Raw genomic sequence first — 26094 nt, 5'->3', positions numbered from 1 at the left:
CAATACCCACTTTGATTTGGTGAGAAGAGGATCTGCTATTGAATTTCTTTTCAGGAAGATGGTTCCTTCTGTTTGTGCTCTCTGGTTTTCTGTGAGTGGCTTCATGTTTTATCTGATCAGCCTCGTTAGCAGATATATCTTCAGGTAAGCAAATTCTGTGTAATTATTTGATGGGTCGAATGAATTTCTTCTGTTCTTGAAGCCTGATTAGTTTTTGTGTGACAGATTTCATGCAGAAAATGGTTTTCAGAAAGAAGATTCGAATTGCTCCACAGCCCAACCTGAGACTACCAAATTTGAGGATTTCACAGAAGACAGTTTTCAGAAAGACGATTCGAATTGCTTCACAGCCCAACCTGAAACTACCAAATTTGAGGATTCGAACTCTGATGAACCTGAAGAGAATGATATTCCAAAGTTCTGTTTCAAGTTTAAATATCAGACTTCACAAGAAATCAAATTAGGGAATGAAGAATCCGAAGGCTCTGTGCTCACAGAAGAAAAGCCCCCCACGGTGAGCACTACTAGTAAATACCAGTTCTCATCTGGGAAGCACTTCTGCGGATTCATTGAAGAACCAGAGGTTTTGAGCTTTACTGTCAACGAATTATATGCGGATTCAAATTATGGCTCTTTCAGCAACAAAGAGATTATGGAGGGAGGGTTCTTGTTTGAGAAAGATCTTCCACAAATTAATTCAGAAGCGGAATCTATTCAAGAAGAAATAGTGGAGAACTCCTCCATTGATTCTCACTCTAAAGCAGGGGAAACAGAGCCTGAGACACTGACTCAAGAACAGCTCTATGGCAAGAAAGAGTTAGTCGGTTCTGAAGTTCATTTTCAGAGTAAGGAAGATGAGCGTACAGAAATTGAGTTCCTGTGCGAAAAAGACTTATTGTCTATTGATTCGTACCCAGAATCAATCGGTTCAAGTGATGAATTCTCCCTTGAGAATCTTTCTCTCGATCCAAAAGATGGGTTTTTGTCAGATAGAGATTTCGAGAAATCATCTCAAACTGAAATTGTATTGGACTTCGATGAAGAAGAGAGCGTAGAAATGACTGCAGAAATCGAAAGTTTGGAAGAGACCCTTTTGCAGAATTCAAATTTGGTGAGCAACGAAATCATGGATATCAGCGACCAGTCTTCTTCGTCTGTTAACTCAATCAGAGACATAGACGAATCAGAATTCGTCCATAGAGAAAAAAGACAAATTTCCGATCAGAAGCCCTATTTTCTGAATTCTAGAATGGTGGACATTGAAATTATATCTGAGAGTGACAACGAGGATGACGAGGAAGAAGAAACAACACACGAAGACTTTGGTGATGGCGAAAAGAATGAAATTCCAGGAAGAATCGAAGAACCCAATACGCAGAATATGGAGAATTCATCGATGCAAGAACCTGAAGACGAAAACGATCTAGAAACGCTATGGGAACACCAGGATTTGATAGAACAACTAAAGATGGAACTGAAGAAAGTTAGAGCTACAGGGCTTCCCACCATATTAGAAGAATCAGAATCTCCAAGGGTTATGGAAGATCTGAAACCATGGAAGATCGATGAGAAGTTCTTGCACGAAGATCGAATTAACGAGCTGCACAAATTCTACAAGAGCTACAGAGAGAGAATGCGAAAATTCGATATCTTGAATTACCAGAAGATGTACGCAATAGGTGAGTTTCCCTATTCACATCCTCCATCGTAAATTTTTATTTATTTTAATCTCAACCGTCCAATAGGTGGACTTTGAATCCTGTAAAAGGGCCCGCTCAGAGGTCAGGTCCACCCATTGGATATTCTTTGTTTCTGACCCCACCAAGCAACTAAACATATGGTAAACCTGTCAACCAACTGGTTGGTGATTTATCATCAGGGAGGGTTTTATGATTATGAACTTATTACGATAGGCCCATTAAGGAAAATCAGTGGGCCCAGGCCCACTAAGGGAAAATTTTTTTTTCTTCAAATCCCTTCAACTATGGAACCAACCATGGTATACTTTTTCCACAATGGGGAACCTTCTTTCTGGCTCTCTTTTTCTTTTGGAAGGGGTTGGAAGCTAAATCGTCTTTAAGCTTTACCTGTAATTTCTTTTTCGTTTTGAAAAATAGAGACTAACCCTTAAGTCATGTTTAAATGAGTGCCTTACACACACAAAAGCATCAAAATTCTAAGTAATACATACTTTTTGTTTCCTCTTTTTTGATTAATTTATGTTGTTTACTTTTCATACCTGAATTTGCTTTTCAATTGTTTGTCAATGTTCTCAAAAAAATAAAAAGAACCATAATTTAACCCCCACCCCCAAAAAAAAGAAAACTATTGTATAACTTTTAAAAAATAAGGTTCAAATATTTAATTTTGGGCCTAGTTTCCCTCCACCCATGGTGAATGGGATTCCATTCGCCGCAGGATAAGAGAGGGCAGGAATGGGTGTCGGGGAGGGTATTTTCACTATTTTGGATCATACTAAAACCCCTAGGTGGGGTTTTTGAACCCTAGGATGGTGGGTGAACCATCCTCCTCTATGGTTGGAGGAAAACTTATTTCTTTAATTTTTATATTAGAGGTATTAGTATAACTCTTGTTTTGTTGAATCATTTTTTCGTTGATTAGGGGGAATCCTACTCACTGGGTTTTAATGAGGACAAAATGTAGGATTCATGGGAATATAAAAAAATTATGAGAAAAAGTTCTATATCCGGGATTGTGGCCTATGCCAACACTCCCATGAGTCTTGTTTTTTTAAAACGATTTCTAAAAAATTATACATAAAAATTTACACACTAAGTGCCATGGCAATCATTTTCGCGGTCTGATCATAGTCCGTGGTCGATAGGGTAAGTGAGAACTATGGTGAAAACTTCCCAGGTGGGACCATGGGGATCTGGAAGTTTGGTCAAAAACCCATACATCTACTTTGTACGGGTTTTAATATCTATTTGGGCCCTACTTCACTTCCTTATGGCCGAAGCTTAACCTTTTATCACACCCCTGGTGGGCCCAGATCCAATCTTTAAATCCAATAACCTGTTTGATTGTACTTAGGTTGTCATAGCCCAATTTGCAATGTATGGGTTTTACCAAAAATTTTGAAAAATTAAAAACAAAAATTGCAATGTAGGGTGAGTAAGGTTTGCACCCACTAGAGTGGCCCCCACCAATGAGTCACCAAGTCAAATTGCTAATTAGTTGAAGCTCCACTTCTACGGTTCCATCCAATAACCTCCACAAAACCTTTTCCCCACTTCCGTTTAAGCTCCACCATTACATTCAAGACAATATTTTCCTAATTTGTATCCAAAACAAAACAAACAAAAAATCATCCTAATCAGCTCTTTTATTATTAGGAAAATATTTCCACATGAAGCTCATGTGGGAAGGAATTCTAATACTAAAACACAAAAACGATGGGACCCACAAACCTTTTCTCTCCTCAAAACTCCTTGTTTATGGATTCATAATCTTTTCCCTCCTTTTACCTGAATTAGTAATGGAAGGAACACTTTCTCTTAATATTATTAGGGAGAGGGTTTCCCATGCTGCTAGCGTTGGGAGAAGACCCCCACATGCGAGAGAGACATGGGGAATGATATCATTTACATGGACCCCATATGATTAGGTGAAGAGAGAGAAAATAATAATAAAAAAAAACCATGTGAAAGTCCGAGTTTTTGTGCATGGCCGTGTGTATATATGGCCTCGGTACTGCCTCTATTTTTCGCTCGTTAGACAAGTGAAGTAAATGTGATGTATGAACACAGTCATGCACAAAATCTTTTACCTTATCATTATTAGCATTTGTTTGAGTTTCTTTTTTAAGGTAAGAAAAATTATAAACTACGTTTTTTCTCTTTATTCATTGGTTTGTTCCTATTAAAAAAGGTGACTTGGTGGGGGGTGGTTTCCCCTTCATCAAAGCTCCACGTCCTCTTTGTTTTAATTATATATTTGGATTCATTTTCTTTATATTGTCCTAAAAACTAACCTAACTCTAATTTGAAAAGAATAACTAAAAATAAAATATTGTAGATGATACCCTTACCTTCTAGCCCTTTTTGTAACAGTTGCTTTCCATGCCAATCATGCTGTGTTTGTAGATCTATATGTTTGTGTGCATGCATGCATGCCATTATCAATTTATCATTTTTTTTCTGAAAAAATTTCCTCTCCCCCTCTTTTCTTTCTTTTGATTGCTCCAAAAGTTAACGGCAAAAAAGGGTTTTCAAAATGATTTAAATTTTCCTTCACCCAGGGTGAAGAGAAAGTGAATCTCTTCATTGATGGTGATATAACACTATGACTAGACTCGGGTTTCATCATATTAAATCCCAACCCCTATTGGTCATGGTCTGATAATACTCTTTTCCAGTTCAATCAAAGGATCAAATATGGGGTGGATGAAGAGATTCTCTCTTCATAATGTGTGGAGAGAAAATGGGTCTTTTCAAAATAAGGAAAAAAGAACTTTGTCCAAGAAGTATGGCCTACACTAGCACTCCCATGAGTCTATCTCTCTTCTCCACATATGAAAAGACACCTTTGCCCTCTTGTTTTGAAGAGGAGAAAGATAGACACATAGGACTGCTGGCGTAGACTACGCTCCCAGACAGAGAACTGCTTCCCTTATAACTTAAGAACATAACATTTTATTTATTTTTTGTTTAATGCACTTTTCATTGCTTTGAATCTTAAGCAACAAACTGACATGTTTTAGTGACATTCGATGTTCTATAGGATTTCTCCAGTTGAAGGACCCACTACAGTCAATTTCCAATAGAAAATCTTCAATCCCGGGACTCACAAACATCTTATCAAACAATTTCTCACTGGGCAAATCTCAAACAGCAAAAGTGGACCCAACTGTAAAGTTCATGGAAGAGTTGCAGAATGATTTGGAAATGGTGTACGTGGGACATATGTGCCTTTCTTGGGAAATCCTTCACTGGCAATTCGGCAAATCCCAAGAGTTGCAGGAATCTGACACTTATGGCTTCCATAGATACAATCAAGTCGCTGATGAATTCCAACAATTTCAAGTTCTTATGCAAAGATTCATGGAAAATGAACCCTTTCAAGGACCCAGAGTCCAAAATTATGTCAAGAATCGATGCCTTCTTCGTAACCTTCTTCAAGTTCCAGTGATTAAAGGTAACAGAGACGTAATTACTAATGTTACGTATGTGGGAAGTTTTATCTTCTTCTTAATTACTTGAGTAATGATGATCAAATATTGCTTTTGCAGAGGATTCTTCTAAGGACAAAAAGAAACCAATACGAGGAGGCAAAGATACGATAACAATTGAAATGCTATCTGTGATCCTCCAGGAGTCAATGAGGATATTCTGGGAGTTTGTTCGAGCTGATAAGAATGAAGCTACTGTGATTTTAAAGGGCTTTTGGAGAACTCATGTTGAACTACAGAACCCTTCTGATTTGGATCTTCTCACAGAACTCCGGACAAATGTTCAAAAGGTTGGTTTTCTCTTTCTGTTCTGTTTTAATTCTTGGAATGAGTTTCTTGTTTTAATTAATAAAAAAAAGTGTACCCAGTACACGAGGCTCCCACCATTGTGGGAAAAGGATTCTGTCCAGCCGTGGCGGGAGCACCGCCCCACCCCTGTTTTTGCTGGGACTGGACCGTCCAGCTCCCGCCACGGCTGGACAGAATCCTTTTCCATCATTGTGGGGTTTAAAGAAGGTCATAATGTACGCAGTGTTACTCCCGCTTCGTGGAAAGGCTGTTATCGCAATGATATATATTCCAATGTCATCTTTGTTTTAACCAAATTATTTAATAATAAATGCAGAAGGAGAAGAAGCTCAAAGAAATTTTAAGAAGTGGGAATTGCATAGTAAAGATATTTCAGAAGAGACAAGAAGACAGAACAAAGAGATTCCAGACGAGGCAAGAAAACAGATCAGACTTGATATTGTTCTTCTCTCAGGTTGATATGAAGTTGATATCTAGGGTTCTCAACATGTCAAGAATAACAAGTGAACAATTGATGTGGTGTGATAAAAAATTAAACAAAATTAATGTTGTAAATAGGAAGATTCACAGAGAACCCTCATTTTTGTTATTTCCATGTTGAGGTTCTCTTTCTTTCTTTCACCCATTATGACATAACCTTTCATGTATAGATCCATGGAAATAAACAATCCAAAAAAAAAAAAATGTTTATGTATGAAACTGATTGGCACCCTTGCAATGTTGAAATAAAAGAAAAACAAATGTAACTTATTAACATATGGGTAACAGTTTTCATGCACGTGAGAAGGCCAGAGTTTTGAGGCTTCAATACAGATTTTGGGGTTTTGTCTTTTTCCAACTTCATGTGAGAGGGGACACGACCACACATTTGCACAGCCGTGTATGAAATCTTTGGCGTATAGAATGAAAGTTCTCAATTAGGGATTTTGGGCCTTTGGAGCCCATAATAAAATCCCAAAAGAGTAGTTCAATTTCAGGCCTGAACTACTCTACTTTAAGGACGGCCCACAAATATATGAGGCCCATGCCCAAACAACAAAATGTTCAGGGTTTTAAGCCCATCTCTATCCATGGACCCTAGCTCAATCAAGCTCGTTCATCTGGTGCATGGACTTATCATGTACACAGCCTAGTTAACATACCAGTGCGGCAGTGCCCAAAACCAAACCACCTAACCCGAAAATGAATTTAATCCTTTTATGAAATGTGTATCGGCATCGGATAGGCTGTATCGGTGAATTCATATGGTTACTACCGGTTTTTACCAATTTGTAATTAATTTTTTAATCATTTATGAAATGTGTCACTATCCTATTCATTGTATCACCGACCCGGATTGGTATAATTGGTACCGGTTGAGATCGATACTGATATTACAAAGGCAATTTGCTAGATCTACAAGATGAGAAAAATAATTACTAAGAAGCAGGTTTACAAGAAAAAAGTAAATGTAAAACAAAGTGAACCCTACTTGTTTTGTTATTAATCAATGATGAGTAGTCATGTAAATTCTTTAACTCCCTCTAAAGTGATTTCCTCTTGGAGCTCTCCTTTGTACCTTCAATGCGATTAGATCAGATTCCGCTGCCTACATTGAGCTTGAAATTCCGACCATGGTTCATAATTCGCCCAGATTGGTATCGGCCCGAGACAGATCCTTTCTTGGCATCATGGATCATCATTTGGATCGGGCTACTTTTAAAACCCAGATTTCCTTTCTTCTTCGTCTGTGAAGGTTTACATATGCGATTTCAGCTCCCAAGAGCCTCAGATCCGCAAGAAAATTGGGCTTTCTTTTCGTTTTTCATTTGGGAATCCATGTAAGTAAAGATTTTGGTACTTTGTTGACTAGATTTAGTATACAAGCAATATCAATCATCTGTCATACTACAGGGTGTGCGATGCACATCCTATGACACAACAGAGATGAAGTGTGCCAGCGTGGCACACATCGCCTCTGTTGTGCCGCAAGATGTGTATTGTACAACCTGCAGTACAACAGAGGATCCAGACTCGTGTTCAAGAAACTTCTTCACCAACATCTCCTCCCAACTCGATTTTTCAAGATTTTTCACATGCTTTAGTTGATTTTTCCCCAAGTCATGGTCTCCATGCAAAACAATAAAAATCCCCCCATGATCTGCTTCTGAAGTAACCCAGCATTATTAGACTCAAATTTATAGTTCTCCAATTTTGTTCCATTGGATCTCCAAGTTGGAGATGGTTAAACCTCTGGTTTATTTGTATATTAAAAGGGAAAAACAAATAATTATTTTACTTCATTCTGAACCCATCAAAGCATATAATTTACAATTATTTATTTATTAAAAGGGAAAAACAAAGAATTATTTCCCCTTCTTTTTCCAATACTGGTTGATACCAGAACCGATCCGACAAAAAACCGAGTTTTGGTCATTTTTTAGTTGATTCAAGCCGATTCTGACTAATCCAGATCACCATCGGCCGAGATAGGTATTGATCCAAAAATCGATACGTTGAACCATGGTTCCGACGGCAAGTACTCAACTTCCATAATTGTAAATAAGCCCATTTCATTCGAATTTGTATCCTCTCAAGTGCAGTGAATTGCCCAATGCATCTTTAAAGTGCATCGGACGGTACACCTCTCTTGTGCATTGAATTTGTATCCTTACAAGTGTAGTGGCCACCATCCGATGCACTTTAAAGGTGTACTGGACAGTGCACCACACTTGAGAGGATGAAAATCTATTTCATTCGCATTTTTGTCGGATCACATATAAGAAAAGAAAATAAAAAATTTTAAAAATTTGGATTTGAGGAGAGAGATAGACGCATAAACCAATGATTTTATCTTCTTATTATGGTTTTTTTTTTGTCTTAATATGTTTTTTCTTTTCTTGGCTTCCAAATATAGCCTATCACATCTTTGATTCTCTATCGCACTTCCACGGATAAAGGAAGAGACGAAGATAGGAGATCGAATGGGCCAAAACAAAAGATCACTTGTAAGTTTGTCACTTGTAAGAGAGAGAGTGAAAGGGAGAGGGAAGGATGGGGGAGGCCATAGATTCTGTCCAATTGCAGCAAGAAAACCCAGAGATGGGCTGTGGCCTGTGGAGAACGTGGCCCAAGCCCAAGACGGAGATCAGATTATCCACTTCAACATTCGGTCCGAAAACTATTATATGAGAGGGATTGAGATGCAGCTCTTGAAAGGAAATTGAAGGTAAGGGAAGGGAAAATTTTCAAACTTAAAACAGAAACTGTTGTAATAATTTCTTTGAGCTTTAGTGTTTATGGAAAATTTATCCTCTCAAGTGCAGTGCAGTGCACCACATTTAAGAATCCAATTGTCCACCCAATACTTGAGAAGATAAAAGATGCCATTGTCCAAGTTTTTACCGTTGAATTGTTAAGTGTGGTGCATTTGACCGCATTTAATTGAGAGGATGAAGGTTCACGTTTGTGAGAAATTTGTTTTGTACTCTGCTATTCTACCTTCTTAGAGGTTGAAATCATTCTTCTCTCACTAAGTGTTATTGTTCCTTGTGTGAAGGTTTGAATGACACAAGAGTGTCTGATGATATTACTATTAGTTTTTGTGTAATCCTAGAAAATACCTTTGGGTATATAGTGAACCGTGAAAAACCTACAAGTTGTTAGGGTTTGGTTGTTACATGAGAAAGCAATTGAGAGTAGTAGATAAAGTATAAATTTCAAAACATTCTAAACTATGAAACAAATTCATCTTGTAAAAGTTCACAAACACTACAACTATCTCAACTCATAGTTGAAGAAGGAAGAGAGTCTTCTCGAAATCAAAATGTTTGTACTGTTTTAGGGTGTAGTGGTTGTGGTCTTGTGGATTGGTTCTATCGAGGTCTAATTTAGTTTCAATCTAGTTATTAATTTAAGGTTTATTCGATTTCAATTTGATTTACGGTTTTATTTGGTCTTTAGTCGTTTTGGAACTTACGGTTTTCAATTGGCAACTGAAACCAAATCAAAAGTCTACATTCCAAACCAAAAGCAAATCTAATCAATTTCGGTTGATTTGATTCAGCTTTAAACGAGTTTTGGTTCTGATTATCGATCATCGTTTGAAGTATCGGGTGTTGGATCAATCGATCCCATCAATTTGTATTTGTATTGATGGAGATTGATACTGATCCCGATTCCGTATCAATGGATTGATATAGATAAAGGTAAAAATGAGTAAAAACAAATTTTTAAAAAAATAAAAACAAAGCAGAGTAATACGGCCAATCCAGATCAATTGATCTAGACCGATACAATTGATCCAGAACGATATCGACGGAGACCGATACCAATACCAATTACTAAAACTCTGTTCTCAATTCTCCAATCGAATTATTACCAAAAAAAAATAAAAAAAATTATCCAGTCGAATCATTTTGACAAGGACATTCTTACCTATCAAAAAGATAAAGAGCTAACTGATAAGGGCACGGTTTTGAAAAAGCTTGAATCGGGAATTAAATCAGTCAGTACCAATTTTGATTTGAATCGGGCAGAGTCAGCCATGATCGATAAAAGAAAATAAAGAGAATCGGCAGAAATTGACCCATTCAACAGTTCCGATTTCGATTTTTTAAACCATGGATACCGCTCAACAAGTCGAGGCCGTGGAGCGCAACTCCCTCCTGTACAAGTATAATAATTGATTTTCGTTTCGCAAACACGTGGCTAATCTCAACCGTTAATACGACTGGTTAAAACCGTTGGATCTAGGGTATTGGCTACTGGAACCCCTTTTTATTCTGTAACTTTCAATACCAAAACCCTCTGTTTCGATCTATTATTTCTTCATACACAGAGGAGCGAGAGGAGGCTTTTGCACTCCAAGATGGTTCAGAGGCTCACCTACAGGAAGCGGCATAGCTATGCCACCAAATCCAACCAGACGAGGGTCGTCAAAACCCCTGGTATCGATTTCTTTTCATACTGAAACGTTAATAATGAAAACCCTACCAGTTTCAATTTCTGTTTCTTTACTTTCTAAAACCCTACTTGTAATTGTTCATGGTTTCTTTATTGTTCACGAACTGTTCGTCCTTTTTTTTTCTTGTTTACAATAGTCGATTTTCGCTGCTAACTTCATCATTTTGGTGCTTATTGCTTTGGATGGGAACTCGGGATGATTTAAGCATTCCTCTTTGGTCTGAGCTTGAATCCCTTCCTTATTTCTATGTACCAACCTACAACATAGTTTTTCGCCCTTCTGTTAATAGTGATTTTAAATATATATCGAAACAGTCGTTTGATGCCTCATGTATTGCGATCTGTTACTTTAGCCGATGCTTCTTATTCTTTATGTAGATCTATATAATAGATGCCGATTTTTAGGTGTCTACAAGTATTGGTTGCATTTGATGCTATCTTGTGTTCATACTGATCTATCATCTTCTTTAATTCATTTGCAGCTCTGTGTCTAACTATTCCCCGTCTAATGATTCTTTTATACGTTTTTGTTTCTTTTATTTTGATTATTAAAATTTAGGTGGGAAGCTCGTCTACCAGACCTCTAAGAAGAGAGCTAGCGGGCCCAAGTGTCCAGTAACCGGAAAGAGGATCCAAGGGGTACGTATTCATTATATTTACACTTTTGATACGCTGTTATCTTCTTATGTTGTGATGAGAGATATCATGTGCTCTGACTTTATGTAGAACAGATTTTTGGATCATTATTTATTGAGATATTGTGCACCTAGATTGATACTTTGATCAATGAAATGATGTATGCCAGTCTCTGTATATCGCTTGAACTTGTATTGGAAATGACCCCCTCTGTTGTAGATCTACGGGTCAGGTCTCTTTCATTTGCTTAAACCATAATGGTGGGCTTTCTTCTAGTTTATTATTATCATTATTAGTCGCTCCATGATTCTTTTCTCCATTGATGTTGTACTACAATACACACATACCTTTGACACATTGCTTTTTTCCATTAAATATCATGGCATCCTTTTGACAAGATCGTAGAAGATGCCCTTCATCATTTGACTCTACATCTTCAGATTTATATTTTGTATTCTTCATGGCAATGTGCACATGATAGTTAATGTACATTTCATCTATGTAACAGTATAATTTACTTTGGCTCCATTTCTTTGGAAGAGAAGTGAAAATGAGTTTTGATCAGTGAATTGGAAGGAAGGGAAGTAAAGTGGAAAGAAGATGCATTAAACATAAAGAATATTGATTTTACTTTTTTTTGGCTATTTTGCACTCACATTCACTTCTAACTGGATTGACCTTCTGTCATCTAGGTCCTGTATCAAACATGTATTTTTTTTTGTAAATTTGTAGAGTATTTTTGAAGAAATATAATCATTTTATTAATCCCAATATGCATCCAGAACTCATAGCAGAAAGTAAACTGTTGTCAAATGTGAGGAATGCGTTTTTCATGCATCTTTTAGTGGAAATGAAGTATAAATGATACAATTGCTGTGTGTTGTTTCTTAACTTTGTATTATTTTGTTACATATTCATTTTGGGAAGGCACACCTCCAGCTTTGTCCATCTATCTCTCTTTGCCGCTTTGAAATGTCCCCTTACCCTCCTGTATGATTCTCCTTCCGGAATCCACCCCCAATTGGTGCTGCCCGATTGCTTGCCGCCTGAGGGCAGTGTGTGAATCCCTCTCCCTTGATTTTAAAATGTGCATTGTCTTGGTTTGATCATGAATTTTTAGGTCATAAAGAAGAAAAATAGTTGGATTTACCCTGTTTTACCATTATATTGGATTTAATCATCAGTTCCTTGGGAATATACCATTTCATTTCACAATCGATAATTTCTGCCCTAGGTTATTTTCTTAAATTTAAATTAGTAAATGAGAAAAAGGATGCGAGGGAAACTCAGGAATATGGGCCATCTCAATGCTATTTGTATGCATCTTACTGAAATTTAGTGATCTCCGATTCATTGTTTGCAATTATGGTTGGCTTACATACTCTCTATTCCTGGTGGTTTATGTTATTGGTTTAAAAGCTTGTAGAAATTATGTGAAGCAGTCCAGGAGCTTGGTTGTTTTTGTTTATTTTAGTATTTGATGAGCAGTTCCTAGCTCAGAAGTTTCTTTGCACTGTTTTGAGTTTTTGTTTAACTTCACCATAATTGTTTCTCCTTTGGTCTTTCATTTCTGATGTTATTTTGTTTGTTGCCTTAGATCCCTCACCTGAGACCTACCGAATACAAGAGGTCTAGATTATCTAGGAACCGGAGGACTGTAAACCGTGCATATGGTGGTGTTTTGTCTGCCGGTGCTGTGAGGGAGAGGTTTGTTATTCTACTCCCTGGATCAGATTTTTCTTGTGGAATTTACTGTGATTTTGTTTCTCATATCATTTCTTTTCATTTGTAGAATCATTCGGGCTTTTCTAGTGGAAGAACAAAAGATTGTGAAGAAAGTACTGAAGATCCAGAAGGCAAAAGAAAAGCAAGCTGCGAAGAGCTAAAGGAATGATGATGAATATTCAAGTCTTAGGTTCAGTTAAATTTTGACTTGTGACAGATTACATTGGCAAGTTTGTTTTGAATTTCGAAGATTGAGTATTTTTGTCGAGGTGGCATTACTGGATTCTTGCCCTCTGAGAATGTTTGTTTAAGATATTTTTGTTTTTTGGGAGACGTCTGTTATTAATTATTCTGAAATTCTCTTTGATAATATATTGTTAGATCACTTCCATTAAGTGGCTGAATTGTTTTTTTGCTTTCTGCATCTGCCCAGGGAAAATTATCTTCTCCATTTATCTGCGACTCCATTTCCTCCATTTCATCTAATAGGGGGAGTTGACCCCACCTGGGCAGTGTGTTCTTGCAGGGGCTAGATTGGTCATTTCTGCCCCCTATGAAAGGGAATGGAGGGGCAGATCCAAAAAACATAGATGATTACAGGCCTCGGATACCTTTCTCACAGGAGAGATGGGTCATGGTTGGGAGAAAAAAGAGAGGATGAAAAGAAGGAAGAGAAACTATATTTAAGTCCTTTATTACTGCTTTCTGTGATATGATTTCCATTTCTATCTTCTTGCAAGAGAAACATGGAGCATGTGATTAATACTTTCTCATCGGATCTTATTAAAAAAAATTATCTTAATGGGATCTAACATTAGAAGGCCTATTCAATATCTAAAGGTTTCTTGTTTGAAAATTTCTAAACAATTGAATATACTAGAGACTAGATTGCTATATTTTACCATTATTGCAGTAGTTTGCTCGTGTTGAAATAGTAGGGTTACATGATTAATTGTGCGCATGGGTATGGCAAGTGTATTTATCATTGCAGAATTTATTAGTTCTATTAGTAACCAAATGATTTCTCAAAAATACACTACACATGATTTCTCAAAAATAGAAATTACGCCCAAGAGAACCTAAATAAATAAATAGACATGTAAAACTAAAGCCTGTGATATATTGATACTTGCACTGAAAATTTTCGGAATTTTTGGATTGCAATCGAGGTTGACCACGTATTTCAGATCACAACTGCCATTCTATTTGTTATCCTCATGAAAAGCAGCAGCGAGGAAGAATGGGAATCTAGATCATTATCATCATCATCATCAATCACTTCAAAACATACAAATATGCAACTCGATCAATAAGGTTCCCTCGGGCACGTTAGCTTTTCTTTTCTTTTGAGCTTAAGCATCTAATATTTGTTCGAAATTTTCTTTTGATGCACTGAAGTTGGCATTTTGGCAACCGTGCAGGCAGCCCAGTTAGCTTGATTGGAGCTGAGCTATGCTTTCCCTTGGCCCAGATTCTGTTTTTGTAGTGCATCCTGTACATGGTCTTTCTTGTGATTTTTTCAAACGGCTTTGGACTGTAGGGGTTCTTGGTTTAAAAACTGAGTACCTAATTGGTGATCCCATCTTAGGGATGTATTTATCAATCCTCACTATTTGTGGTCTTTCTCAATTCGAGTTTCAATGGTTTTTTTTGGGTGTGATGACCATTACTATCTATTTTATTTCGGTTCATAGGAACCAAGTGGTGTTTCAGAGTACTGAATCCAATCCCAATGTTATGATGCAAAATGTTTTTCATTGGATTAGTGATTTTTGTTTATCTCCGATTTCGCTCCCCAGTTTGATATGTGTTCCTAGACCTCTTATTTCCTCTAAATACTCGTATCTTTGACTTACAAACCTTAAAGTCTCTAGTGATTAGTTTTGCTGATAATTTTGACTCCTCAACCAATGAGGTTGGTTGGGCCACTATTATAATGTATCAAAACAAGTTTATTTTTGCGGGATTTGGTTATAGTGTGACAGGAGATGAGGTCAAGGTTGACGCTAGGGGTGTCAAAACTAACCTCGAATCGGTTAAACAAATCAAAATTGGTCCAATTTAGATCATGTTGGCCTTAAAACCGAACCGAATCACACTGGAAACTGAAATAACCAGATATCAAACCAAAATCGGTTGAAAACCCTGACTAAAACCAAATGAAACCAAATCTAAATAGCTTCACGTCATTTTCCAATTGGGGTTTTTAATTCATTGAATTCCTTTGCAAAAGATAACGAGTCATACTTGTTATTTTATTGGATAAGTAAAATTTTCATTACAATTGTATGTGGTTAAACAGTCAAAGTTATTTAGTCTATTTTACAATACCCTAGTATTTAGTGTTTAGTTGATGCGTATCTTTAAAACTATACCTCTAGTGTGACATATTAATTCATAGACTTAAAGAAGCCAAGATAGAAAACCAAACAAATATGGTTGCACAGGAAGTTTCTAGGAAATTTATTCCTGCCATATTTATTTAAGCAAGTTTCTACTCAACAAATGGCGGGACACCGATCAATAGAGGTGTGCACGAGTTCTGAAAAACTGAGTTCGATGATTCCAAAAACTTGGATTGTACTAAATCTAGTAAAAAAGGCACCTATCTGAAATTGAAAAAAACAAAAACATAAAATGTCAAGAATGGGATTCGAACCCATGCCCTTTCGGACCAGTACCTGAAACTGGCGCCTTAGACCAACTCGGCCATCTTGACTTGGATATTAAAGTGGTTTTCAGTTACATATATAACCTAAAGAAACCGTCCTGTATCAGGTGAAATGACCTTTCTGTATCTGTTCTGATCCTATCACTTGACACGTGTGCTCTCTCTACCCTTGAAGGGAATGACCATTTTTAAACAGAGCGCTGGCTTTAGGGAACCCATCGAATTGCTACTCCCAAGTCCTACATGGACTTATTTTGCCAGCTCCCGCGCTTTTTCAAACCATGAGAGCAACGGTCTTCTCGTTCAAATTACCTTCTTATTTAAAAACGAATCATCCCCTTCACTGTTTTTTACCCAAATGAGTTCTCTGATTCACCGAACCTTCCAAGCTAAGACTTCAATTCCCTCTCTCAGATTCATTTCCGCCCTCGCCGTTGTTGATGATGATATCACCATTTTTAATCCTTATAGTCTCTTCGGTGGTCAAACTAGAACCCGTGATCCCACAATCAGAGAGACTAAAATTTATCACGCATATTTCATCAAAACAGCCGTAATTCAATCCGACCTAGTAATCGCCAATACTCTGGCTGATAATTACTGCAAGTGTGCGGCAATGGGAGATGCCCTCCTTTTGTTTGACGAAATCCCTCACTCAAATCTTATCTCTTGGAACCTCATGATATCAGGTTACAACCAGAGCTCAAAATTCGAGGATGCGTGGAGAATGTTTTGCAGAATCCATTCTTCTGGGCTCACTCCCAACCAATTCACATACGGGAGTGTTCTGTCAGCTTGCACTGCCTCTCAAGCTCTTTTTCCTGGTAAGCAGGTTTACTCTCTTGTAATTAAAAACGGGTTCTTTTCTGATGGGTATGTAAGGACTGGAATGATAGACCTCTTTGCCAAAAATTGCTGTTTTGAGGATTCGCTGAGGTTATTTCGAGATGTTACATGTGAGAATGTGGTCTGTTGGAATGCCATAGTTGCTGGTGCCGTTAGAAACAGGGAGAACTTTGTGGCATTAGATCTTTTTCGCCAAATGTTAGGTGGGTTTTTGGTGCCAAATAGTTTTACCTTTTCAAGTATTTTAACTGCTTGTACTGCAGTTGGAGACCTGGAGATGGGTAGAGGGATTCATGGATGTGTACTCAAATGTGGTGCAGGAGATGATGTCTTTGTGGGAACCGCCATTGTTGATCTTTATGCCAAATGTGGTGATATTGATGAAGCTCTGAAGGAATTCTTGTGGATGCCAATCCACAACGTGGTTTCATGGACTGCCATAATTTCTGGTTTTGTTCAGAATGAGGATTACATTTCTGCTCTCCAATTCTTCAAACAAATGAGGGAAAAAGGGGAGGAAGTTAATATTTACACCATCACGAGTGTACTCCGAGCTGTCGCTAATACAGAAATGGTGAGAGAAGCAATCCAAATTCATTCCTGGATTTTGAAAACTGGTTTCTATTCAGATTCCACAGTAAGAGATTCTTTGATCAATATGTACTCCAAACTAGGAGCAGTTGATATGTCTGAAGTGCTATTTAGAGAAACAGGGAACACCAAGCAGGTGGGTACTTGGGCATCTATGTTATCTGCATTTGCTCAGAACCAGAGTTTTGGAAGGACAATTGAGTTTTTTAGGAGGATGCTTCAGGAAGGTCTGGGCCCTGATGCACTCTGTTGCTCTAGCACTTTGAGTATTATTGGATGTTTACAGTTGGGGAGACAGATACACTGTTACATTTTTAAAGCTGGGTTGATCTTTGATGTCTCTGTGGCTTGTGCTCTTTTTACAATGTACTCCAAGTGTGATAGTTTAGAGGAATCTTATGACATTTTTGAACAAATCAATGACAAAGATGAAGTGTCATGGACATCAATGATTGCTGGTTTTGCAGAACATGGCTACACAGATTGGGCTTTTCATTTGTTCCAAAATATGCAGCTTGAGGAAATTAGAATCAGTCCAATGACCTTATCTGCTGTTCTCACTGCATGTTCTTCACTAAGATCCTTACAGAAAGGTAAGGAAGTTCACGGGTATGCTCTTCGCATGGGAGTTGCTATGGAGACACTTGTTGGTGGTGCACTTGTAACTATGTACTGGAAATGTGGAGCCCTGGTTTCTGCTAGTCAGGTTTTCGAAAAAATGCCTAAAAAAGACCAGGTCTCAGGGGCATCATTGCTTTCAGGGTATGCCCAAAATGGATACATTGAAGAAGCATTCTTGATGTTGCGTGAATGGCTGATGGTTGGTTTGGAGATTGACTGCTTCATGATCTCATCACTTCTTAGTGTAGGCGCAACTTTAACAAGCTCAACTCTAGGTAACCAATTACACACCTACATCCTGAAAGCAGGCCTACATTCAGACCTTTCAGTGGGCAGTTCGCTTGTTATAATGTATTCAAAATGTGGCAGCATTGATGATGCTCGTAAAGTGTTTGATTGGATTGAAAAACCTGACTTGGTCACCTGGACATCTATGATCGTGGGCTATGCTCAACATGGAAAAGGTGCGGAAGCTCTGGGACTGTACAAGCTTATGAGAAAAGAAGGAACGATACCTGATTCAGTGACTTTTGTTGGGGTTTTATCTGCTTGCAGTCATAATGGTTTGGTGGAAGAAGGTCTTTTCCATTTGAATTCGATGACTAGAGACTATGGAATTGAACCAGGTCCCCATCATTATGCATGTATGGTTGACCTACTCGGCCGGTCAGGGAGATTGAGAGACGCTGAAAGATTTATCAGTGACATGCCTATTGAACCTGATGCTTTAGTGTGGGGAACTTTACTTGGTGCTTGCAGATTACATGGTGACGTTGAGCTTGGAAGGCTAGCAGCTGAAAGAGTTCTTGAGTTGGATCCTGGTGATGCTGGAGCTTATATCTCATTGTCAAACATCTGTGCAGATCAGGGCAACTGGGAAGAAGTCATGAAGATCAGAGGTCTGATGAAGGGAACTGGGATTAAGAAGGAACCAGGATGGAGTTCTGTGTGATTATGAGAAGTATATCTCACAGGATCCGTCATTTGGATCTTTTGTTGGATTCTATTAAGGTTCTATGCTGCAAAGACATCCCGGCACCACCACTTACAAACAAGTTTTCATGGAGTCACCAAAACTAATACGATCTTTTGTTAGGTTTAACCCAAATTAAATTGAGGGATACATATCTTTTGTATGTGTAACAACATTCTCATGGCTTCTTCTGTAAAATATAGTTTTGCGGAGCCAGTGTCTGTCGCATCAATTCGTTATCATTATATAAAAGCACGAACTCATGTTTCGTGGTTAATTTTTCAGTTGAACTTCTTACCTTCTATGTTATGTCATTCCCAATTTTTCGGTACCCTTTCCCATTAAAATCCCCACCGTTCTCTATTTTACCCTTTCTACTGAAACCCTTGCCCGATGAGCTCCTTTCACTCTTGAGTCTCTGATGAAAGGTCTTTTCCTGCGTGAACAGAAGTTATGGATCAGAGTGAACCCAAGGCAACGTCTCCAATGGTCAATGGTCAAGCATCGAGCCCAACTGAGGGTGAAGCCAAGTCCACTTAAACATAAAAAAGCCTGATGAATTATAGTTGTGTATCGAGACATCTGGCAATGACTTGGATATATGGCTTCTCTTTGGACTGCCTCGCAAGTCGTCCGGATCCTCTCCAGTGCACATTGGACGGTTGCAGTTGTCCGGCACATGCCTCAAGGACAGCTCCATCTCACTGGAGCGCTACAGAGGATTTTTTTGCCTGCCCTGCAGGGCAAAAGGAACTTACAATTTCAAGGAGACCCTCTACAAATGAGACACCCAAATAAGGGTAACGAAAAGCCCACTTCGATACAAGCATTGTCATCTCTATCAATAAAAGAGAGAGATAGACTCAAAGGAACTGATTAGAAGCCTTATGTCCATCGTAATGGTTGAAACTTCAATAGGTGGAAGACACAAGGATTCAATAGACAATCAACAAGACCTAGGCAGTCGGAGTGAAGAATGACTCGACGAAGTACATTGTCCATTGCCACTTTCAACCCAAAGCGAATGGCCCTGCTTTCCCAATAAAAGCTGAGCTGGGGAAGGTGTTCTCAGAGGCCACCAAGCAAAGGCGCCCACAATCATTGTGCCTCACCAATTGGTTTGTTCGCATTTGGAAGCTTCTTATGTTGACTTATTGGCAAGGAAAGGATTTTGGAATAAATGTATGAGCTATCATCAATCTTCCTCTCTTGTTTGAATAAAAAGAATCTTTTAAAATCCAGGCCCATAAATCTTTATTTCTCACCTTAGGTGCTCGTTGACTTTACCCCCTAGCCCACTAGCGTTTTATCACTCCCAACTGAGTCTATCTTATTTTTCCTACATCTCTCTTTCTTCCTTGGCTCTGTTTGGTTGCAAGGAAAATTAAAGGGAAGGGAAAAGAAGGGAAGTGAAATTTTTCATATTTGAAAAAGAAATTTTTATAATCATTACCTCATGTGACAATATCACTAACTTCAAATCATTCCATATTTGGTTATTAAATTCCACTTTACTTTGCATCCATTTACCTTTGGTTTAAAATATAAAATAAATCATTACTAAATATGGTAACAAATATAAGTAGTTTATGCAATTACATGGGATAATGATTACAAAAGTTTTTTTTTAGGTTTGAAAATTTTCCCTTCCCTTCCTTTTCATTCCCCTTGCAACCAAACGGAGCCTTTGTTTTTTTTTATCATGACGATGATGATGATTATGACGAAGACAGTATTGAAGATGCTAAGCCATTCAGACACCATTAACAGTTTATCTTCTGCTTTGATTGATGTGCTCGTCACTTTGTAAGGGTGGGGAGTGGGAAAGAGGGTTTGGATATATATATACAACCAATTATTTTAAATAAAAAATTATTTCATGCAAATAGGTCTGAACTTATATGTTTCTTCTCTTTCCTTCTCGCTGTCCCGCACCCCACCCCACCCCACCCCACCCCACTCCACTTGACAAATGCCCACACGTGGATTTGCATGTGCGAGTTTGCTAGTGGATGCATACATATTATATACATTTATATTGTGTGTGGAAAAAGAGGGTATTTCGAGTGTTGAAAATTTTGACTTCAGTTTTTTCGTAGAATAATAGAAAAATTGTTTTGATCATTTCTGCTTCATCATACATAATTCTTAGATTTAGAATATAGCTTTTAGCTTCAATTCATCAAATCTAGTTCAAGTTTCAAATTTAACAACTTGCTTCCTATTCTGCATCAATCATAGTAGAATGTCGAGGGCCCATGTGAACAATTTATGGCCTAATGTGTGTGGTTGGAATGAAGAACAAATGTATAGGATAACTGTAAACTGAAGCAGTGTTTGGTATGCATTTTTGGAATGCATTTCAAATTGCTCGGATGATAAAAATAGTTGTTTTTATTGTCCGAGAAAGCAAAATCGACCTAGAATGCATACCAAACACTGCCCGAGTATATTTCTCATTTGAAACTGCAGTTGGTCATTTAAAACTCAAACTAAAAACACTTCAATGGTACAACAACTTGATCATGTATAGCACTTGTTTGTGGAAAGGTTAGTGGACATATCACTAGGACATGAGGGATAATCCCACGGTGAATTAGTCTTCCAAGCATCGGGTAGATTTGGAGGCAAGCTAAATGGGACTCCAATGGATCTGACAGTTCCCAACTGGTTGCTTGCAGGTGAGACATTTGAGTTCTTCCTCAAGCATGTCTCCACTACACTGGAACCCATGTTCCCTTGCAACTCCTGTGGTAAAGTGACTGAGAAGCCATTACACTGCTGCTGTGAGCCACAATAATCTATACTCTCAGAGTCTTTACTGACATCCGAGAGTAAAGCAGGTGACAAGTTGAAAAGCATGGAAGCAACATCAATTGTACACCTAGCAGGACTTGGCGTTTCATGTGGAGTGAACATGAAACCAGCTGGAAGGTCTGCATTTGAAATCGGAAGTATAGAAGTTCGACAGACTGGTTGGTAAATGGGTTTGTAGAGGGAAATGTCTGGAAGAGAGAGACTAGTAGTTGTGGACTGTTGGGAGTCATTGTAAGAAGAAAACTGGACAGCAGATCCAGCTTCTGTTGTGAAAGAGATGTTCTCTGAACTGAACTGAGTGCAGTGTGTATCTTGAGTTAGGATGTCAGGTCCAGTGGTTTCAGGTAATGGAGAGACCCAAGAGTGAGAAAGAGCTCTCTGTGCCATGGAGTTGGTTTTCTTGAATATCCTGCAAATTGCCCATGAGTCCTGCAGGCCAAGGGAAGGAAATAGTGATTACATGATTATAATTCTTATATATCAAGAAACAGAATAGAAAGGCTGGCTCTAACTTACATTGGCAGGAAGAGTTTTATCCATAGACCTCTTGGGTGGGGCTGAGTCAGTAAGAGAAGGCAGCCGAAACTCATGCATCATCCAGTCAGTTTTGATCCCTTTTGCAGCTCTTCCTTTGTAGAACACAAGGGACTTCTTCAGGCCAATGCACTTGGTACCTTCAGATGAGTAGATGGGTCTATCTGTTCCAGTGGCTTTCCAAAACCCAGCTCCTGTAACTCGGTTCGGTCGTGCACTGTTTCGATATTTCCGGTCCCTTGGGCAGTAGAAATACCATTCTTTCTCACCAGTGGTTGCACACTCTTCTTGCAAAAATAAAGATGCCAGATTTAACTCTATCAACTTTCAGACAAAATGAAGCAAGAAAAAAAAAGACAATATAACAGTAAAAAAATTAATGTTTTCTGGATTAAATCAAAGATAAATAGTTTAAAAGCTTCAGCAGAGTAAAAAGTAGAAAAAGGAATTTGAAAATTTTCTACTTGTATGACAAGTTGTGATGAACAGTATACAGGACCTGGAAACAGTTTCAGAAAACAATAACATAAAAATCCAGTGAAGGGTAGAAAGCCTTTATCTATGAAGTCAAAAGTCTCAAACTATGCTAAATAACTGAACCATTGAAGCTGGATAAAGACAAAAGGATCATAGCAAAATTTCATCTTTTAACTAACTACTTGTACTAATCCATGCATCAGAGTTGATTTATCTTACTTGGTAAATCCCAGGGATCATATTTATAGATGTCTAGTTGCTTGATAAGCTCGATTGAGAGTGGTCTTTGTTGAATCTTCCTTCTGAGATAGAAACCAACCAACTCCTCATCAGTAGGATGAAATCGAAACCCAGGTAGTATCACTTCATCAACCTTATCATTCTTCTCATCCATACCTTTCTCTCCCTTCCTATGAAGCTAAACTAAAAGGAAAAAAGACAAATAAAAAGACCAAATGATAGACAAAATGAATCCTAACTGAAGCTCTATTTAATGGTCTCTGCAAGCCTAGATACAGAACCCAAAACTTTCCTCAATTAAACAAAACTTGCTTATAGACTTATAGTTGTCTCTGAAAGTCTAAAGTTTAGCTCAGTTTTCCTAAGCACAATCTGAATTCAGGAAAACTCTTGGTAAACAGTAGAAAAGTTCAAGGTATGAAGCAAATCTATAATATGAACTCTACAAAGTTACTTGGGTCAAAGCCATTATATGCTAACAGCAAAAGGGTCTGCCTCCGAAGCTTCGGCCGACCTTTCAGGGTGACTGTAATGGAGAGCGTGTTTTTGCGAGGATCACGGTGAGTCACAGAGAAGAAACTTAAGACAAGTTCATAAGAACAACTACCAAGAAACCCAAGTCAAGGGAGTGGATTTTCAATGGCGACTCTTACTTATTACTTCCTTTTCTTGAATCCATTTGTGGTTGTGCAAGTCCAAAATGAGGGAACTCTAGGGATTATAAAATCAGCAGTTTTTGGGGATTTTGAAAAAATCTGATTTGTTTTTACATTTCTCATGAAACCATCCTTCATCCTACACAGATAAGGACAAAGCAAATTTCCAATGTGACAATTTTAAATGTCTTTGTTTGAATTGTTTTATACAAACATGGAGCAGACCAATTTCCCATACAAAAGCTCAGATTTATATATTCAATTCCACAGATACTCTGCAAATCCCTCCAAGTTTCTACCTGTAATCTATCTATTTTGGATAGAGAGCTTAATTTTTCAGGTTCTCAGGATCCAAAAATCCCATTTCTATTCCATTCTTCTCAGAGCTTCTATTCCTGCCTCATTATTCTCTATATCAGATATATGCTATTGACCTGTCAGTGGGCACAAGGCACTCTCTGGAGTCTGGATTCCTCAAACGTGTGAAGGATGGTAGTGGGCCTTCTTTTCCTTCCAACTTCTAATAAAGAAACATAAAAACAGCCACATCACCCCCCTGAATAGGGGACCATGACCTCTCTCACTCTTCTTGGATGGCAGTCGAAGCATAAAGGCAGATTTGACCTTTTGGGTTCACAATGCTAGCGCAGTTATTTCTTGCTTCAGATGCACAGAGATTACATTACTTTTGACATTTAGTAATCAAAATGCCTACAAAGATGACTCCAATAATGCTTTTTTCTTGTCTTTTCCACTGTCTTCCCTGGTTTGGCCCTGGAGTTGCACTCAGTGCATCAACTCCCTCTGTTTCTAATATTATTTTATTGATGTTCAATCTAAAAACCCGAGTTTTAAGGTGGACAGGTCATTCCCAGAGTCATAAACTCAGAGACTGCATCTGCACACTATTCAACCGATGTGCGACTAAAACCTCCTATTTTTTTTTTATCATGGAATTGCACTCACTGCATCAACCCTCCAAGCAATATGCAATTAGGGTTTAACTTTTGATTGATAATCCAAAACAGAAGTGGTTAGCACCAAAAAGTAAATAAAAATTCAGAAACCAAACTATAAGTTCATGATATGAGAGTCGCAATCACACATTCACACTCTCACAATTGATCTTTTTCATTCTTGAGATCATGAGATGCCCATGTTGACTTTTCAGTTTTGAGTTTTCACATTAGATAGGCAAAAAAAACCTAGCAAAATATAATCTTTCAACTTTTGAAACCCTGCTGCTCTTCCTAGTGCTGGCCATGTGGAAGCCATACATGATTGAATTTAGAGTGGGTCACATGTGACATTCTCATAGCTTGAACTCTTAAGCTTAAAACTTAAAAAGAGATAAGTAGGTGGTTTTCCCCTGAATTTATGGGCTTTGGGAAATACAGTGTGGGTTTCCTCATTTTTTTTTTTCACTTGTTTTTAATAATAATGTCAAAGAAGATGATTATGTTGAAGTGAACTGGTACACACCATTTACCTTCAAATTTCAAACTAACCCATTTATCATTATATTTAAACTAATCTTTCATTGCTTGAGTTTGCTAACCATGTCTGCTAAGTGGAGAACAGGTGAAGTACTTTCTAATAAATAGCAAGATATCTTTGAATAAAATGGCCAGCTAGGAACTCCAAATTCAGTGAAATTCCACAAATTTAGCCCTCGTTTTAAACCCTTTCTGTCTGTTCTTTTCCTTGACCTAGAGTTCTGCATTCCATGCGTGCAAACCAAGTTTAAAAAAATGAGTCAAACTCTTCAAACCCAAGTTTCCAACCTCTCTCTTTTTATGTGAACATTAACACCCCAAAATAAGTAAATCATTTCCACAATGTTACAAGTCCACCCACCTTAACCCCTTTACAAATTACCAAGCCCATATAATTAAACCCCTTCTGTAAACAAGGTCACATTTTATAATTATTTTCTTAAGTTTCTTCCCCCCATTTCTTCTATGATGCTTTTATTTCTGTGCATACATTCCAAGGTGTTAGAACAGAATGTGGCTTGAAACTTCAAGGCGCGTTACAGAGTCGCTTTCCTTAAGACGAAATTCGTCCCTACTTCCAGATGCAAACAGGTTGCAGACGAATTGTCTCCCAGGATACAGTGAAGCCTCAAACTATGTTGATTATCTTGGCTGCGTTTTGCATAAACGAAACCAAGAATGATTCCAGAAAGCCTTTTGAGAAGCAGAACAATCTGAAGCAGAGAAATCTGTTCCTGCAGCAAAACAGATTCCCTGCAAGACCACTTTAGAGAATGAGGAGAAGAAGAGAACGTTTTGGGATATTTTTAAATTTGAAATATCTCTGGATATTAATAAGCCACTTGGCACTTGTTCCCAACAGATGGATTATTCCATCTTTGAATCTGGTCCGGTAGATCGTAACTGTACGATCTAAACCATCCAAACCTTATAACAGTCATAACTGTTAGTCAATTTGAATCTGGTCCTTTAGATCGTAACTGTACGATCTAATCCGTCCAAAATAAAACGGTCATAACCGTTGATCAACTATATACGTTGATCTTATCCAGATTCAAATCGGACCACTAGATCAAAAAGAACAGTCCAGATCAGATCTTGCTAGAACGAAAGTCCTCAAAAGTGGGTTCAGATCTTGCTTTAACGAAAGTGCTCGAAAGTCCTCTACCCACGCCACTAACGCCACTACAGCCCACTACCCACACCACGCGTGCACGTGCGTGTACGTACTCGAACGAAAGTCCTCGCACATACACTGTAGCATTCACCTTGTTTATTAACTTAAACAATAGATAGAGCTTTATTAAATAAACCCAAGTAATTACTTTTACGCTTCCGATGTGGGACTATTCCTAACATCATTATGT

General features: G+C 38.1%; 4 protein-coding genes and 1 non-coding gene across 8 annotated transcripts; 3 read left to right on the top strand and 2 right to left on the bottom strand.

Moving 5' to 3' along the window:
- Positions 1-1243: 1243 nt before the first annotated feature.
- On the top strand, positions 1244-6187 carry LOC122653561. Of its 2 annotated transcripts, XM_043847432.1 has the most exons (5): positions 1244-1679; positions 4744-5157; positions 5252-5481; positions 5817-5867; positions 5901-6187. In XM_043847432.1, the coding sequence occupies exons 1-5, from the start codon at positions 1250-1252 to the stop codon at positions 6099-6101; spliced, it is 1326 nt and encodes a 441-aa protein (XP_043703367.1). In that variant the 5' UTR covers positions 1244-1249; the 3' UTR covers positions 6102-6187. The 2 variants fall into 2 exon arrangements, with proteins under 2 accessions (XP_043703367.1, XP_043703366.1); XM_043847431.1 differs by having other exon boundaries at positions 5817-6187.
- Positions 6188-10267: 4080 nt separating this feature from the next.
- Positions 10268-13197, top strand: LOC122655600 (60S ribosomal protein L34). 2 transcript variants are annotated; one of them, XM_043849837.1, is made up of 5 exons: positions 10268-10428; positions 11004-11083; positions 12678-12787; positions 12873-12962; positions 13002-13197. In XM_043849837.1, the coding sequence occupies exons 1-5, from the start codon at positions 10350-10352 to the stop codon at positions 13003-13005; spliced, it is 363 nt and encodes a 120-aa protein (XP_043705772.1). In that variant the 5' UTR covers positions 10268-10349; the 3' UTR covers positions 13006-13197. The 2 variants fall into 2 exon arrangements, with proteins under 2 accessions (XP_043705772.1, XP_043705771.1); XM_043849836.1 differs by having other exon boundaries at positions 12873-13197.
- Positions 13198-15443: 2246 nt separating this feature from the next.
- TRNAL-CAG lies at positions 15444-15524 on the bottom strand. The gene has a single exon. It is a non-coding gene; the product is annotated as a tRNA-Leu (tRNA).
- A 171-nt stretch (positions 15525-15695) lies between these two features.
- On the top strand, positions 15696-18725 carry LOC122655597 (pentatricopeptide repeat-containing protein At1g74600, chloroplastic). The gene has a single exon (XM_043849831.1). The coding sequence runs from the start codon at positions 15835-15837 to the stop codon at positions 18484-18486; it is 2652 nt and encodes an 883-aa protein (XP_043705766.1). The 5' UTR covers positions 15696-15834; the 3' UTR covers positions 18487-18725.
- Positions 18726-20958: 2233 nt separating this feature from the next.
- Positions 20959-22809, bottom strand: LOC122655598 (protein FEZ-like). Of its 2 annotated transcripts, none has more exons than XM_043849832.1 (3): positions 22555-22809; positions 21841-22145; positions 20959-21753 (listed from the first exon to the last, which is right to left on the bottom strand). In XM_043849832.1, exons 1-3 carry the CDS (start codon positions 22727-22729, stop codon positions 21031-21033), a joined length of 1203 nt encoding a protein of 400 aa, XP_043705767.1. In that variant the 5' UTR covers positions 22730-22809; the 3' UTR covers positions 20959-21030. The 2 variants fall into 2 exon arrangements, with proteins under 2 accessions (XP_043705767.1, XP_043705768.1); XM_043849833.1 differs by having other exon boundaries at positions 21841-22142.
- Positions 22810-26094: the final 3285 nt, after the last annotated feature.

The sequence above is a fragment of the Telopea speciosissima genome, chromosome 3 (genome assembly GCF_018873765.1).
Source record: "Telopea speciosissima isolate NSW1024214 ecotype Mountain lineage chromosome 3, Tspe_v1, whole genome shotgun sequence".
NCBI classification, from domain to species: domain Eukaryota; kingdom Viridiplantae; phylum Streptophyta; class Magnoliopsida; order Proteales; family Proteaceae; genus Telopea; species Telopea speciosissima.
The sequence above is the reverse complement of the archived record's forward strand: the minus strand, read 5'-3'. Positions and strand labels throughout refer to the sequence as shown.

What these genes read in the sequence shown, in the direction of transcription:
- LOC122655598 (XM_043849832.1), bottom strand. Translation starts at nt 22,729, where the DNA reads ATGGATGAGAAGAATGATAAGGTTGATGAAGTGATACTACCTGGGTTT. An exon ending in TGATCCCTGGGATTTACCAA is followed by an intron (nt 22,146 to 22,554) that starts GTAAGATAAATC and finishes TATTTTTGCAAG; the next exon opens with AAGAGTGTGCAACCACTGGT. An exon ending in ATAAAACTCTTCCTGCCAAT is followed by an intron (nt 21,754 to 21,840) that starts GTAAGTTAGAGC and finishes CTTGGCCTGCAG; the next exon opens with GACTCATGGGCAATTTGCAG.
- LOC122653561 (XM_043847431.1), top strand. Translation starts at nt 1,250, where the DNA reads ATGGTGGACATTGAAATTATATCTGAGAGTGACAACGAGGATGACGAG. An exon ending in TCAAGTTCCAGTGATTAAAG is followed by an intron (nt 5,158 to 5,251) that starts GTAACAGAGACG and finishes TTGCTTTTGCAG; the next exon opens with AGGATTCTTCTAAGGACAAA. An exon ending in TCCGGACAAATGTTCAAAAG is followed by an intron (nt 5,482 to 5,816) that starts GTTGGTTTTCTC and finishes TAATAAATGCAG; the next exon opens with AAGGAGAAGAAGCTCAAAGA.
- LOC122655597 (XM_043849831.1), top strand. Translation starts at nt 15,835, where the DNA reads ATGAGTTCTCTGATTCACCGAACCTTCCAAGCTAAGACTTCAATTCCC.
- LOC122655600 (XM_043849837.1), top strand. Translation starts at nt 10,350, where the DNA reads ATGGTTCAGAGGCTCACCTACAGGAAGCGGCATAGCTATGCCACCAAA. An exon ending in GAGGGTCGTCAAAACCCCTG is followed by an intron (nt 10,429 to 11,003) that starts GTATCGATTTCT and finishes ATTAAAATTTAG; the next exon opens with GTGGGAAGCTCGTCTACCAG. An exon ending in CCGGAAAGAGGATCCAAGGG is followed by an intron (nt 11,084 to 12,677) that starts GTACGTATTCAT and finishes TTGTTGCCTTAG; the next exon opens with ATCCCTCACCTGAGACCTAC.